This window comes from Protopterus annectens, chromosome 12.part0, assembly GCF_019279795.1.
Source record: "Protopterus annectens isolate FY-2018-M chromosome 12.part0, PAN1.0, whole genome shotgun sequence".
NCBI classification, from domain to species: Eukaryota; Metazoa; Chordata; order Ceratodontiformes; family Protopteridae; genus Protopterus; species Protopterus annectens.
This window is the reverse complement of record NC_056746.1, coordinates 150,450,683-150,467,279: the sequence shown is the minus strand read 5'-3', so window position 1 is coordinate 150,467,279 and position 16,597 is coordinate 150,450,683. Positions and strand designations below refer to the sequence as shown.

General features: G+C 44.1%; 1 protein-coding gene across 1 annotated transcript in view; it reads left to right on the top strand.

Annotated features, from left to right (window-relative positions):
- The window catches only part of RRN3 (RRN3 homolog, RNA polymerase I transcription factor), a gene marked incomplete in the record, with an annotated part of 604,791 nt that overhangs the window by 159,865 nt on the left and 428,329 nt on the right, over positions 1-16,597 (top strand). The window contains 1 exon segment of the mRNA XM_044089174.1: positions 9,479-9,548. Coding sequence (XP_043945109.1) covers positions 9,479-9,548 — 70 coding nt within the window.

Below are 16,597 nucleotides of genomic sequence, written 5' to 3'. Positions count from 1 at the left end.
CAGAATTTAGATTCATTCATTTATGCCTTTTTACAATTAAACATGTCTTAAGTATTGTTAATGAGTCTCCATTTCTATTGTTAGTCTTAGGAAGGTAGCCAATGAGAAAATAGACCAAGCAGGTGGTGTGTGGGGCCAGATGTTCAATGGGGTAGAGACCAGGCTGGGATGGAGGGGGAGGATAGTAAGTATCACAACAGTTAAGCCAATGAGGATGAAGTGGGTGTGGGGGTAGCCAATCATTATTTGGTGGGGGAATTTGCCAGTGGTTATACGGGATTCCGAATAACGGCCAGTGGGGTGGTCTTGATGTGCATCAAAGTCTTCTAGCATTACCCCGGAGGTGGTGGCATGAGCCAGTGTTAGTCAGAAAGCTGGACGGCCTTCGGGAGCTGCGTGTTATTTCATAGTGTGTTCCCGTGGCTAAAACACATCGTCCTAGTCAGTTCTAGTAATAATAAGTAGCCCGTCTGTTGTGATAGTGTCTTTCAGATCAGCCCCCCTTTTTTACAATCTTGAGTGGTTTTCAAACCATACAATAAATCCAAAAAAAAAATCTTTTGGCATTACCATTTTTTACAATTTTTATAGTAAGTAACCCTTCGTGTGTAGCATTCATTAGGGACAGTGAAAGAAATGTAAAGTATTAGGTATTTAGTACTAGCATGTTATTGCTGGGGCAGCACTTTCACTGTGGCTTCTTCAGACCTGCCTTGGGGATAAAAAAAAACGGCTATAATTCTAAAATTGAAGAAAAATAATACTTAATGAAAATGACGAAAAAATACAGGTCCAAAAAACAATGACCACTATGAGAGCTGAAACTGCATAATGGCGAGGGGCTGTGATTGAAAATGGGTGGAAGGCCTAGGAACTATGAACTATTATGCCATAAAATGAGCTGAAAGGAGTGAGATGGGTATGGGGGTAGCCAAACTATATTGATGAGGGAAATCAGCCAATAGTTGCATGGGATTTTGAAAATCCACCAATGGGATGACACTGGGGTGTATTGAAGCACTCCAGCATTTCCATCCGGATGTTGTGGGACCGTGTGTGTTTGGTAAGTGGGATGGCCCTGGGGAGCCACAACTATCCCAGTTCCAACATTGTGGCCAGTGACCCAGACAAATTATCAAGTTAGTCTAAGACCAACCCAGCAGTGAGTGAATCGAGCTGCCCTTACGATAGCGACCAGCGAGTCAGTGAAAAAAACAAAGTAACCCATCCTGGGAACGAGACAGCAAAGAAACAAAGAAACACACCATGAGACACTGATGAACCTTGGAGCACTTTGAAAAACGCAGTTCAGTTCTTTAACATGGTGTGTCTCTGTTGGGGCACCAACACCTCTACAAAAACCCCCTCTGGTAATGAACTTGTGAAAAAACAAACTCAAAATTTAGATACTGAAACAGCATTGTTACGCAACAACACTGAGCTCCTCATCATAGTGTGTCGCTGCTGGGGGAGCCACGAATTCCAAAGTCAGGCCAGGACATATAATACAAGATGGCCACAAAACATCTCCCCACCAAATAATGATTTACTACCCCCACACCCACTTCATCCCCATTGGCTTAACCGTTATGATACTTACCATTATCCTCCCCCCTCCATCCCAGCCCGGTCTTTACCCCATTGGACATCTGGAACCCATACATGGTCTACGATTGGTCTATTTTCTCATTGGCTACCTTCCTCCTAAGACTACCACTAGCAGTGGTGACTCATTAACAATGCTTAGACACGTCTAATTGTAAAAGGGTATAAATGAATGAATCTTGACTGAATGGTTGCACAGCGCTCATCTGCCTTAATATTAAATTCTGAGAAGCAAGAAAACAACCTGTGTGGCAGCGTATCATTTAAACTCGTTTGGACCCTTTGTCAATTTGATTTTTTGTTTTATTGGCGGATTACTTATTAGTTTATGAGCAGTTGATGTTCTCAACATAAGTTTGGTTCAGTGGCTAAACACTGACTCTACTCAGCAGCTTGATCCTTAAAGGTCTGATCTAAACCTGTTTTATTTAGTTTTGGAGTTTCACGTCTGATTTTTAGGATGGCTGGAGAAACTGTTTGAGAACCATCTTGAGAAGTATGGTTGAGATAATCTGAGGAAGTATACAAGCTCGAAGGCAGGACCCATAGGAAGCTATTAGGCTAAATCGTAAAAATATAGTGTCAGATGCCACCGGTTTGTATTTGGAGGTGTACAGCTTGGGAAGTGCATTTCACAGAATCTGAAGTTGTACTTTTTGCCTTTGTACAAGGCACTGTTAGGCTGACGTGGAGTAATCTGCACTACTTTTTCTGGCTACCTCAGAGCAAGAGATTCCCTTGATGTCCTTCAAGGATGCATCTGCAGTCCTTACATATGGGTTGTCCTGCCTCAGGCAGCCCCTCGGTCGGCCGGATTCCAAAGTCTGGGTCCGGCGTCGGCTGATGTCGCCTCCATCCCGACGTCAGAGCGCCTGGGATATAAAAGCGTCAGCCGAAGCCATCTTCCTCAGTTTTTCTTGCCGCGCAGTGCCCGAAGCAAAAGCAGTTCACAAGTGCCGGTCGGCCAGCTCCTGAGATTTCAGCTAACCGAAGACTTCAAAAAGCTAAGTACCCCGTTGGGAACTCTTTCTTGCCTCAGCCGATGTCAGATCAAACGGTTAAAGTTAATAATTGTTTATCTTGTGGGAAACAAATACCTCATAAGGATTTCCACTCTTACTGCCTACCCTGCCTAGGCCCAGACCACGATGTCTCGGCCTGTGCAGCCTGTGCCTCTTTCAATAGGCGCACTCTTAGGCATCGGGTGGAGTTCGCAGAGGAATTTTTTTTGGGAAAATACTGTTAAATTATGCCGTCGGAGCTTCCGACTCCTCATTTACCCAAAAAAACGGAAGGACAAGGACCGACACACGCGGTCCGTGGTTTCGGCCGAAACCACGCCCAGGCCTACCGCGAGTGTCTCAGTCTCCACCGAAACCGAATCCTCGGTGCTTCCGACCGACGAAACCGCACAACCGTCAATCTCGGCCCCGGAGGCCACCTCTGAGTCGGTTATAGAATTTCCTACTGAAACCGGTGCTCTGGAAATATCCTACACCATTTCTCTAGATAAGACTACTCCAGCACGTGGGGCAGCCAGGCCTCCTGTATCCATGTCCATTAAGGCATTTACACGTGCTAAAGCTGCTAAACAGCTAAAATCTCTCCCTCCCAAGACTATTCCTCAGGGATCCACTACCGGTTCGCAGATTTTAAGTTTAGCTGAGGACCTTATTTCCCTAATTAGGGGCTCTCAGCCACATCCGGACAGGGGCTCTCAACCTCCTCAAGACAAAATGCCCAGGGTTGAGCAGACAGATCCCCAGTCTTCTGATGAGGCGTCAGATGACTCTGCCCTATCAGACTACCTGGAGGAGGCCTTTACGGCCTACGAGGATTCTGATGCAGAGGAATCTATACCCTCGGCCTCCCCTCCTGAAGAGTTGTCCTTTGGGGAGACCCTCCACTCCATGAGAGAGCATTTCAAATGGCAGGGCCAGGAATTCTCTGACTCCAGGAAGAGATTAAGAACTTTTTTGCATTTACCTCAGCATAGACCTTTGGCTATTCCTCCAGTTTTAAATGTCATTGATGATGTGTACTCTGAGTGTAGTATTTCCCCTGACTCCCTTCCTCCGGCTCCTGCCAAACCCAATAGGTACTACAGGGTCCCAGACTCGTATCATTTCCTTTACAAGGGCCACTCTGCTGACCCAGAAACTATTTCCCAGGGCCCTAAAGGGGTTGCAACCACCACTACTAAAAACCCACTCCCTTCTGAAAGGGAGTCCAGGGCTTTAGAGAGAGGGGGTAAAAAGGTGTATACTTCTTCCACTCTGTCTGTGAGGGAATTAAATTGTCAATTCCATATGATACAGTACCAAGAGTATTTGTTAGATGAATTGCATAAAAAACTTTCTTCACCTGAACCCCTAGATCGCAAGGCCCTTCAGGATCTGGTACATAACTCACAGCAGGTTAGCAACCATTTCTTGCAGTGTGGTTATGATGCATTGGAAGCTTCATGTAGGTCAGCAATGACAGGTGCAGTCATACGTAGACATGCTTGGCTGAAGGAACAAACACTGCCAGATCATGTTAAAGCAAAGCTTCTGGATGCTCCGCTAGAAAAACAAAAGTTATTTGGCTCCACGGCTCAAGAGGTCTTAAAGAAATTTGAGGAAAAAGCTAAATCAGTACAAACAGTCAAAGATTTCCTACAGGTCCAGCCACCAAGATTCAGCAGAAATTGGCCTTCTAAGAATTGGTCCTTTCCGGACACAGACAGATTTCAAAGAGGCAGAAACAGGTGTGCCAGAGGTAGAGGGCAAGCTCGAGGCTCCTACAGAGGACGTCAATGGCAGCCTCCAAACCAGAGAGGTACTGCAGGACCTACAACTACTACACAAGGACCTTCTCAATGACTTGACTATGACCCCGCCATCCAGGGCTCAATTGGAAGCACCTTTGGGCGGAAAGCTATCTTTATTCTCAAAAAATTGGCACAGTATTACGAAGGACAAATGGATACTGCAAATAATAGACAAAGGATACAGATTCGATTTTCATACATTACCAGAAAGACAAGGCATGCCAAACCTGCCACCAAACCAAAGGGCAGAGGCTTTCAAACAAATTTCCAAGCTACTTCAAATGAGGGCAATAGAAAGGGTTCCTCTCTCAGAACAAGGCCAAGGATTTTATTCCAGACTGTTCCTTGTTCCAAGAAAAGAAAAGCAATGGAGACCAATACTGGACTTGTCCGCACTGAATACTTACCTCATCGTGCCAAAATTCAAGATGCTGACCTTACAGCAACTCCTTCCCATGCTGGGCAAGGGGTCCTGGCTGGTAACTCTAGACCTCAAGGAGGCATACCTGCATGTCCCTATCAGACAAAGTTGCAGAAGACACCTCAGATTTCTTGCAGGTTCAGAGCATTATCAATTCTCAGCATTGCCATTTGGCTTATCTACTGCGCCCAGAGTATTCACGAAATGCCTGGCATCAGTAGTTGCACAGTGCAGACTTCAGGGGATTCAAATTTACCCATACCTGGACGACTGCCTCATACAAGCAGACAGCCAGCAAACACTGGTAGAACACTTAAACTATGTCATCCGACTACTACAGGCCTTGGGATACACAGTCAACATTCAGAAATCAAGCCTTGCTCCATCCCAACGAATAATTTTCCTGGGTGCAAAACTGGATACAAACACCCAGATGGCTTTTATCACAGAAGAAAAACAAGCACAACTACCAGATTATTTCAGAAATCTGACAACACAAACCCAGCTAACTGCAAGGAAGATCCTGCAGGCCCTGGGATTCATGGCATCTTGCATTCTTCTGATCCCACAAGCAAGGCTGCATATGAGGAAACTACAATGGTACCTAAGGAGTCTATGGTCTCAGCACAGTCACAGTCTAGAAACTTTGATCCCCCTCATTCCTTGCCTTCAAAAGGAATTCCTGTGGTGGGCAAAAGCAAGCCAGTCAAGCATGGGCCTGCCTTTCAGCAAGCCACATATCAGCCAAACCATTACAACGGATGCCTCAAACCATGGATGGGGAGCTCACATGGAAGGCAGATGCATTCAAGGGCAATGGACACAAAGGGAATTGCATCTGCACATCAACCAAAAGGAAATGCTGGCAGTGATGCATTCCATCGAGGCCTTCAGGCTCTTCCTGCACCAAGGTCACCTGTTAATAAAGACAGACAATACCACAGTTATGTGATACATAAGCAAGGGGGTACCCATTCATACCCTCTTTGCAGGCTGGCGATGAATCTGTGGGACCTTTCCCTGAAACTCAATATAGAACTACAATCCCAGTTCGTACCAGGAAAAGACAATGTTCTGGCGGACAGTCTGTGCAGAAACATCATGGATCCACATGAATGGATGTTGCACCCGGATATATTTCTCCAGATGACACATGCATGGGGAATGCCGGAAATAGATCTTTTTGCCTCCCACCACAACCATCAACTGAGGAAATTCTGCACAAGGACATACCATCCTCAAGCATGGAAAGTGGACGCCCTCTCATTCAACTGGAATACTCTAACAGTATATGCATTCCCACCTCTTCCATTAATGACCAAGGTCTTACTGAAGATCAGGATAGAGCAACCAAAAGTAATCCTGATAGCCCCGGACTGGCCAAGACAACACTGGTACCCACTGTTAAGGAGCATGTCACGCACGAAACCTTGGCCTCTACCACAATGGCCACTGCTTCTGACACAGCACAATTACAAGACTCTGCACTCCAGTCTAAAAATCTTGCAGCTGACAGCCTGGAGAATACCTTGACTCCTCGCCAGGATAAACTATCCAAGAGGGTACAAGATATCATCATGGAAGCCTGGCGGCCCTCCACAAGAAAAGCATATTCAGCAAAATGGAAAAGATTTCGTACCTGGAACACCGCGAAGGGTCAAGATCCGATAATCATGAGCATTCCACATAGTCTAGAATACTTGGCTGAAATGCTCCATAATGGCCTTTCTTACTCCTCCATAAAGATCCATGTTTCAGCAATTTCAGCAGAATACAACACTGACCCACCTGTATTCTCTCATCCTCTGCTAAGACAGATTCTAAGAGGGATAAAAAACATCAACCCTCCAAGGAAACCACCAGTGCCTACATGGGACCTTAACTTCATGTTGGAAAAATTAACTCTTCCTCCCTTTGAACCAGCAGCATCTTCAGAACTACAATTCCTGTCTTGGAAGACTGCCTTCCTCCTGGCCATAACCTCAGCTAGAAGAGTATCTGAGTTACAGGCCCTCATGGCAGTCCAGCCATTTCTCATGTCTCAGGACAGAGTATCTTTGAGAACCAATCCTTCATTCAAGCCGAAGGTGGTATCCAGGGTTTCACTGAACCAAGCTATTCACCTGCCTACCTTCTTTACAAATCCACAAAATAAAGGAGAAAAACTTCTGCATACTTTGGACATCCACAGACAGTTGCGATATTACTTGGACAGAACTAAGACTTACAGAAAAACTGACCAACTCTTTGTAGCATATGCTGCTGGTGTACAAGGAAAAGCAATTTCCAAACAGACAATTTCAAAATGGATAGGAAATTGCATTCGATTCTGTTACTCCTTTCATGGAAAAGCTGTGCCAACTAACATTAGGCCTCATTCCACCAGAGCAACAGCCACCTCCACAGCCTTCTTAAGAGGGGTGGCTACAAAGGACATTTTAGAAGCTGCTACATGGAGCTCCGTGCATACATTTTCCAAGCATTACAATTTGCCCTTATATTCCAGATCCAGAGCAGGTTTTGCTACTGCAGTCCTGCAGGGCATGTTAGCCACACCATCCTTTTCTTAGGTCCTACCTCCCCCAGCTTGGCTATGGTATTCTACCCATATGTAAGGACTGCAGATGCATCCTTGAAGGACATAGTAAAGTTTTGTACCTACCATAAATGTAGATGTCCGATAGGTATGCATCTGCAGTCAGGATTTCCCTCCCTCCTACCCCTCTGTGGTATATTTTGGATACCTATCCCTACTTTTAGCTAGCTGGAGTTATCTTTTATGGTGTATTTGTTTTTTATTGCTGTGCATGTTTGGAATTTTTCATTTCTCCAAATTTAGCCTTACTTAGAGGGCAACTGGCATCTGGGGCAAGAAAAACTGAGGAAGATGACGTTGGCTGACGCTTTTATATCCCAGGCGCTCTGACGTCGGGATGGAGGCGACATCTGCTGATGCTGGACCCAGACTTTGGAATCCGGCCGACCCGAGGGGCTGCCCGAGGCAGGACAACCCATATGTAAGGACTGCAGATGCATACCTATCAGACATCTACATTTATGGTAGGTACAAAACTGTACTTTTGATTCTCTGCTAAGGTGCTTTCTTTGTGGAGTCTGCATGTCCTCCGTTTGTCTGCGTGGGTTTCCTCCTACATTCTAAAAACATGCAGTATGTGGATTGGATAGTGTAAATTGGCCATCGGAGTGTGTGTGTGTGTGTGTGTGGCATGGAAGAACAGCCACAGCAGGGCTAGCCACCCGATGGTGTAAACTTTGGCTATAGATTATCACTGTTGAAGTGACACCCATGCAAGAAAATGGGGGAGAGGGGTGATGGATGGATGGTGCATGAAGGAGGTAGGTAGAATGCCCTTAATGCAGTTACCAGAATGATGAAGGGAATATAGCTGTGACATGAGGAGAGTCATGAAAAGTTGTGACATTTGCATTACAAAATAGAATATAAATGGGGAATTTTCACATATTTCATGTGGAAGGAATTGAGAAGAGTAGTTGAAAATGTAAATATAAGTGGGGGTTACATTAGTGGCAGTTAGAGGGAGCCAACTCAACGTTTCACTGAAACTGTTCTTTAAGTCAGATTGGAGATGCCTGGAACAGTTATATGCCTATTCATTGACTATCACCGGCATCAGTGTCTTTTCCATGAGTGCATACATATGTAACACCATATCCATAGATTTTACTTAAATGCAAAGCATATTGGTGTTGTTTTTTTTTTTGTGTGTGTGTGTGGGGGGGACCATGTCCACTTGCACACATACATACATATATGGGGGGGTGCATGTCTGTAGTAACTCCAACATCATGCAACCATGGGGAAAGAGAGGAAGCTTGCATAATCCCCAGTGTTGTGCAGTCTTTGCAAACACTGCTCCATTTCATTTTACCCACAGGTAGACTAAAATACAGTGAGATCTTTGCAACTGACCAACATGCAAATCAAAGCTAAGTTAAGCTACCTGTTTGGACTGGATGGTGGTGTAGCAGCTTTTGCAGGGCTGTCCCATTTTTTTTCCTCTCTTTTGCCCCCTTGTAATTGGGTATGGCATACAGTGATGTCACACAGGTTTGTAAACTTCAGTGTTTGCTCTTTACTGATGTCTGCTGCAGCTTGTCTTGGATATTGACTATTGCAACATTCCCAGTCACATCTACTTGGTCATACAGTGAATGCCAATGTCAGCCTTGCATGTAAAAGAGTAAGCAGATTGCATCTTATTGGCTGCTCATACTGTTTGCTTACATGACTTCTGAACTGGTTTCTTAGTAGGAGTTGCCAATGGCTGACCATGTTTTGGGGGTGTGTCTCTCCCCATTTTCCTGTACATCTTTATAAACATTTACTAGCCTAACTGAAAGTCCCTTCAAATGGCATCACAGAAGCTTTATCATTTCTTGTTTGTCTGATTAACCTAGTTATCCATCTTGCATTTAATGACAGCTAGCTCATAGGTATTTAATTTAGCAGGTGGATAAATGTCCTGGAAGTTAGATATGTAAACTGCATGAAAAACGCTTGCCTATCTTTTTTTTTATTTCTATATGCATTACAGGTCTATTCTTATGAAGATGCATTGTTTCCTCATTTAAATTTCTCTTTCTCTCTCTCTCTTCAGAACCCCCCGATTTCTAATGCCTATACTTGTGGAAGGATTTCCATTTATTAATAAATCTGCAAGAACGCTGGTAAGGATATTTGGCCTGTGGATATAAATAATATTGAATATAATTATTTTTTACTAAACAGATCACATAGTTTTAATATTCATGCATCTTGAATGCATTTCATTCAGCCTAAAACTGATATGGTTATAATTTTCTAAAAGGTCTGGCACAACTATGAAAATCATGCAGTTATAGGAACATTGACTGAACCACCTTAACAGCTGTTTAATTTTTCATACTAAATTAGTGAAGTGTTTATACACCATATCTTGAATCTGATGTAATGTGTAGCCTTTCTAGCTATGATTATACACAAAAATTTGTAGACCTCCGGTTAGGGTTTTATACCACTAATAATTGCTATTTTTAGAGTCACAGTAGGTTAGTAGATTTGTTAGTTCTATAACAGTTTGAAAGATCTTTTTTCTGTTTTAACACCTTTACTGTTGACCATTTTAAGGTGGCTATGCCTAAACTGCTAACATTTTGTTTTTGGTCCTAATAAATAGGCTTTTCCTATACCTAGTTGGGAGTAAATTAATCAAGGCTCCTAAATGTTTTCAGCTCCTGATTCTGAACTTCCAGATCACTGTTTTCATAGGAAAACCCTGCTAGTGTGCTTTATGTATATCCACAGTAATTCCTGTTTTTATTAACTGATTTCTGTTTTCTGCATGGTTCTACAAAACTGAGTGTGGATGATTGTGGACATACTGTCTAGGGCCACTGATATACTTTTGAGGAGCCATATTCTTGGCTGCGCAACCAAAAGGTTGCTAATGAATTAAAGTCTGAAATTTAGAATTTTGCTTTAGATAAGGAGGTTTAGTTTGGTCCTTCTGCTACTCCTGTCTCGAACACTTTCATGAAAGGGACAGTAATTTATGGAGCATCTAGGATTTTTCAGGCTTCCCCCTTTACAAATCTTTTAAATTCTTTTAAAAAGCAAAACAAGCACCTCCAGTTAAACAGGTAGCAAAAAGAGATGGCAGGAGTAGGAAAACAAGAAACAGTTCCTTTCCAAAAAAGGAACATCAAATGCTTCCGAATAATTGTGCCAACATTCAATCCCCCACCCTCACCTTTCCTGCCTGTATTGCTCTAAATCTGTCCCAGAAACAGACTCCTGGGATGTTAAAAGTGGTTCAGGAGGGTTATAGTTGGCACTAGATACAAATGCTTCCTTTCAAGGGAATTCCTTACCACCCTTTGAACCAGACACTAGTCTCCCCCCAGGTTCTTCAGTCAGAATAGCAATGGCTTCTATTTCAGAATATTTCTGGTGCCAAATAAGTGCTTTCTTGGTGACCATTTCTAGCTCTTTCCTTTCTAAGTCTGTATCCAAAAGTACTAAAATTCAAAATGCTGACACTTCAGTATCTGTTAGTCTCATTTTTCCTCTGAGCGTCATGGTAACATTTTCACTGTTGCAATATTCATTACAATAGGGATCCTGTGCCAAGGGTAGCCCGACATCTGGCTAGTATACGAAAGCCTTTAGCTTGCTTTAAGGTACGCCGTACGTCACATGTATGCTCCTTGCGTAGCGTAGGGCATAAAGTTGATGTCCAGATGTACCATCCTCAGAACTTCTTTGCCACCAGTCCGAACTCCATCTCTTGATTGTCAGTCTGAACACCTGTTCTATTGATAGTTCACCAAGCCATTGCAGAGAAGTGCCCTTTTGCTGTTTTTTTTTTTTTTTTTTTTTTTTGCATCTCGTTTTCTTTATATTACCTGTGGAGTTTCATGTCATGTAAGAATGGTAAATGCTAGTGTGGGAGATTATCCATAAAGACGGTCACTAGTAGTACTTGTTCTGCCTTGGTGCTTCCCACGACCGTATTTTCTGTTCTGTCTGTCAGGCTTTTGTTTCCAAAGCCTTCCATAGTAGGCTTTCTTCTTTGGCTTTGTATCTGGAGAATCAACATCTTAACCTTTTAGCTAAAGACACTATGGAAGGAACTTTCCGCTCTGAGGAACAGCCATCCGTGAAGAAGGCCAAGAAGTATAGGCTAGGCCAGACTATCCTGATATACAGTCTCTGCCTGATTTTTCTCCCAGGGTGTGTGAAAACCCAGCAGTCCGCAAGGCTGCATAGTTGGATTCTTTGGTCGTAACCAGTTTAGAGGCAGGTGAGGATTCAACTTTAGGCGTATCATGCCTTACAGATGTCCACACTGGATGTTCAGGGGGAACCGTGGCTGATTATTTCAGAGGGGCATAGGGTTGTTCCTCAAATTTTGATCAGGGCAGAAGTTCCCACTACAATTATTGAATGCTGTCCAGTGTCGGAGCCTTCTGCATTTCATAAGTAGATGTCCCCTTAAAGAAAAAGCAGAAAACTAAATCTTTCTCTCCAGCTCCTAAGGACCCACAGAGTAAATGGCAAAGTTTCACTCAGGGGTTGTTTAATACTTTGATATCTTTAAAATCTCCCCAGGCTATTTCACTTCCAGCTATTCCTTGGTTCTCTACTTGCCTTAAAAGACCCAGGGAACAGGATTCCTGTGAGTAGGAGGTAGATACAGATGAGGAATCCCTTGCCTACTCCTCTTAGACTCCCTGTCGTTTAGATTATGGGTCTGAGGAAAAGAAATCTACTAGTCCTGATGCTCCTTTTGAGGAAATTTCTTTTGGGGACACTATCTCTAGAGTGGAGTTTTTTAAATAGGATTGTGCTCAAGTGTCTGAAGTGCAGAAAAGGTATGAGTGCCTGCAGATGGACTTTCCCAGGCCTTCTGGAGTACTTCCTGTTCTGACTGCATTGCTGGATGTCTTTTCTGATGCCTCTAAGACTCCTGACTCCCAGTCCCCTGCTCCCAAGAAACCCGATTGGTTTTATAGCATACCTGAGGACTGTAAATTTCGCTAAGTCCCTTCCGCTGACCCTTTGGTGTCTATGGCTTCTGACAAGCCATCTCAGTTGCTTCCCTCTAAGTTATTGCTGTCTGATAAAGATAGCAGAAGTATGGAAAAGTTGGGGAAAAGGGTTTATACCTTTTAGTACTTTAGCTTTTAGGACTGCTAATTATCAGACCCACATATCCAAGTACATGTTTTTGGCTCTTCTTTCCCAGACCTGTCAAGTAATTTCTTCCAGACTCTGAAGGGAAGACTTATCTTTCCTTGTTAGGGACTTCCTCCCAGGTGGCCTGTCATTCCATCAAGTGTAGTTATGATGCAGCAGATGTTCCTGTAGGACTGCTGCCTTTGGGTCTGTGAGGAGGAGATATTCTTGGCTGCAGCTTCAGTCTTTGCCAGGTGATGATATTAAAGCTAAATTGATGGATGCTCCTGTGGATTAATACACTTGTTTGATGAAGCTACTGCTGGTTTGTTTTAAGCCCCTCCAGGATAAGGGCAAGGCTTTACAGAAACTTAATCATGTTTTTGTTTTTCCTGTACCCAAGTTTCAGAGAAATAACCCTAATAAAGCAGCCTTTGTTTGTAGGCAATCTCACCCCCCCCCCCCCAAGGACAAGAAAGGTGGGAAGTGGGCTTCTGCTAAAGCTACTCATTTGAGGCACAAAATTCTTCTTTTTCTGATAAACTAGGTGCTGTTTGAGTCTCCTATTCTTCCCAGCCACATTTGTTTCTCTTCACCTTTCTCTGTCTTTCCTTGTTTGGTTACATATTACTCAGGATTCCTAGGTTCTGCACATTATCTGCCAAGGGTATGTCATTGTCTGAAAATCTCTTCCCCCTTTATGGTAATTCCTCAGCCCTCTCAGGGAGCTCTGTCGTCCTTTCCAGGGGTGCTTTTAGATCTCTTGACTCTGAGGACTATTACAGAAGTTCCAGTTTCCCAAAGGGGGGAGAGGGTGGTTTACTCCAGAATGTTCCTAGTACCTAGGAAAAGAGGGTGCTTGGAGACTACTTTTAGACCTCTCTCATCTAATTTTTTTTCTGAGGATTCCCGCTTTGAGTGTTGTCCCTTCAGTCTTTGTTCCCTCTCTTGCTTCCAGAGGCTTACACTGTGTTTCTGGATTTCTAGGATGTTCATGTTCTTATCCCAAATCCTCCCCTTTTCAGGAAGTTTTTACGTTTCTCTATTGCTTCCTGACATTTTCGGTTCACTGGTTTGCCCTTTGGTGAATACCCTTTGGGAAGTAGAAAGGCAAACGCCTCACTCCTGTGATTGTGTTTCGCAGGCTGAGGGGAACCAAAGTCTTTTCCTACTTGAGTGACCTGTTTCAGGCATCCTTTCCAGATATTGTGTTGCAAAATCTTCATTTTGCAGTCTCCTTCTGCAGAGCCTGTGTTTCACTTGGGTGTAGGTTCCAGGCCGTTCCTATGCTGGCATCCCTCCCTCCTCCCAAGGCCCTAACTCTCATTCCTTTTCAGTTCCTTCTCTCACCTCAGTAACAGCAGGGGAAATTCTGAGAATTCTGGGGTTCATGGCTTCCACCATTTTTATAGTCCCTTTTGCCAAACACCACATGGAAAAACTTCAGTGGTTTCAAAAGTCGATTTGGTTTCAGCATTCTCACCCTCTCGATTTTCTTACTTCCTCCACTTCCGTATCTCAAGCAGGAACTGCAGTGGTGGATTCAGCAGTTGACTGTCAATCCAGGGCTCCCTTTTCATCCACCCCTCAAGAGCTATTCCCAGATACATGTGTGTGTGTATATCATATCATATCATATCATCTTCTTTCGGCTGTTCCCGTTAGGGGTTGCCACAGCGGATCACCTGTTTCATTTTCTTCCTGTCCTCTGCATCTTGCTGTGTCACACCAACCACCTGCATGTCCTCTCTCACCACATCCATAAACCTTATCTTAGGCCTTCCTCTTTCCCTGTTACCTGGTAGCTTCATCCTTAGCATCTTTTTCCCAATGTACTCAGCATCCCTCCTCAACACATGTCCAAACCAACGTAATCTTGCCTCTCTGGCTTTGTCTCCAGACCTTCCAACCTGGGCGGACGCTCTAATATACTGATTCCTAATCCTGTCCACCCTCGTCACACCCAGTGCAAATCTTACTTTAACTCTGCCACATCCAACTCCAACTCCTGCCTTTTTGTCAGTGCCACTGTCTCCAACCCATATAACATAGCTGGCCTTACTACCCTCTTGTAGACCTTCCCTTTCACTCTTACAGGTACTCGTCTGTCACAAATCACTCCTAACACTCTTCTCCACCCATTCCATCCTGCCTGTACTCTCTTCTTCACCTCTCTTCCACACTTACCATTACTCTGAATTATTGACCCCAAGTATTTAAACTCATCCACCTTCGCCACCTCTACTCCTTGGATCCTCACCATTCCTCTATCCTCCCTCTCATTCACACACATATATTCTGTCTTATTCCTGCTGACCTTCATTCCTCTTCTCTCTATAGCATATCTCCATCTCTCCAGGGTCTCCTCCACCTGTTCCCTACTCTCACTACAGATCACAATGTCATCTGCAAACATCATAGTCCACTGGGACTCGTGTCTGATCTCGTCTGTCAACCTGTCCATCATCATTGCAAATAAGAAAGGGCTCAGAGCTGATCCTTGATGTAACCCCACCTCCACCTTACGCATCCGTCACTCCCACCGCAGACCTCACCGCTGTCACACTACCCACGTACAAATCCTTTACCACTCTTACATACTTCACTGACACTCCTGACTTCCTCATACAGTACCACAACTCCTCTCTGGGCACCCTGTCATATGCTTTCTCTAAGTCTACACAAACACAATGCAACTCCTCCTGACATTCTCTGTACTTCTCCATCAACACTGTCAGAGCAAACATTGCATCTGTAGTGCTCTTTCCCGGCATGAAACCATACTGCTGATCACTAATCATCACGTCCCTTCTTAACCTAGATTCCACTACTCTTTCCCATAACTTCATGCTGTGACTATCAGTTTAATCCGTCTGTAGTTACTACAGCTCTGCACATCACCCTTATTGTTAAATTGGTACCAAAACACTTTTTCTCCATTCCTCAGGCATCTTGTCACTTTCCAAGATTTCATTAAACAATTTGGTAAAAACTCCACTGCCATTTCACCTAAGCACCTCCATGCTTCCACAGGTATGTCATCTGGGCCAACAGCCTTTCCATTCTTCATTCTCTTCATAGCTATCCTTACTTCCTCCTTGCTAATCCACTGCACTTCATGATTCACTTTCCCTACATCAACCAACCTTCTCTCCCTCTCATTCTCTTCATTCATCAACCCCTCAAAGTACTCTTTCCATCTCCTCAACACACTCTCCTCACTTGTATGTTTCCCTCATTATCCTTTATCACCTTTACCTGCTGCATATCTTCCCTAGCTCGGTCCCTCTGTCTAGCCAATCGGTACAGGTCCTTTTCTCCCTCCTTAGTGTCCAACCTTTCATACAACTCTTCATTTGCCTTATCCTTAGCCTTCGCCACCTCTCTCTTTGCCATGCACCTGATCTCCTTATACTCCTGTCTACTTTCTTCATCACTCTGACAGTCCCACTTCTTCTTTGCCAACCTCTTTGTCTGTATACTCTCCTATACTTCCTCATTTCACCGCCATGTCTCCTTGTCGTTCTTCCCCTGTCCAGATGTGATACCAAGCACCTTTCTAGCCGTCTCCCTTACTAGCTCTGCTGTAGTTAACCAGCTATTTGGTAACTCTTCACTGCCACCCAGTGCCTGTCTTAACTCATCCCTCACAATTACCCTTTTTCAATTTCCACCATTTGATCCTTGGTGCTGCCCTCACACTCCTTCTCCTCTTCGTCATCAACAGCGTCATCCTAGAAACCACCATCCTGTGCTGCCTAACTACACTTTCTCCGGTCACTTTACAGTCTCCAGTCTCCTTCAAACTGGCCCTCCTACATAAGATATAATCCACCTGTGTGCATCTTCCTCCACTCTTGTATGTCACCCTATGCTCCTCCCTCTTGTTAAAATACGTATTTACCACAGCCATGTCCATCCTTTTCGCAAAATCCACTACCATCTGACCTTTTGCATTCCTTTGTTTAACACCATACCTACCCGTCACTTCCTCTTCCCTTCACCAACATGCCCATTGAAATTTGCTCCAATCACCACTCTCTCACCCTTGGGTACAGTC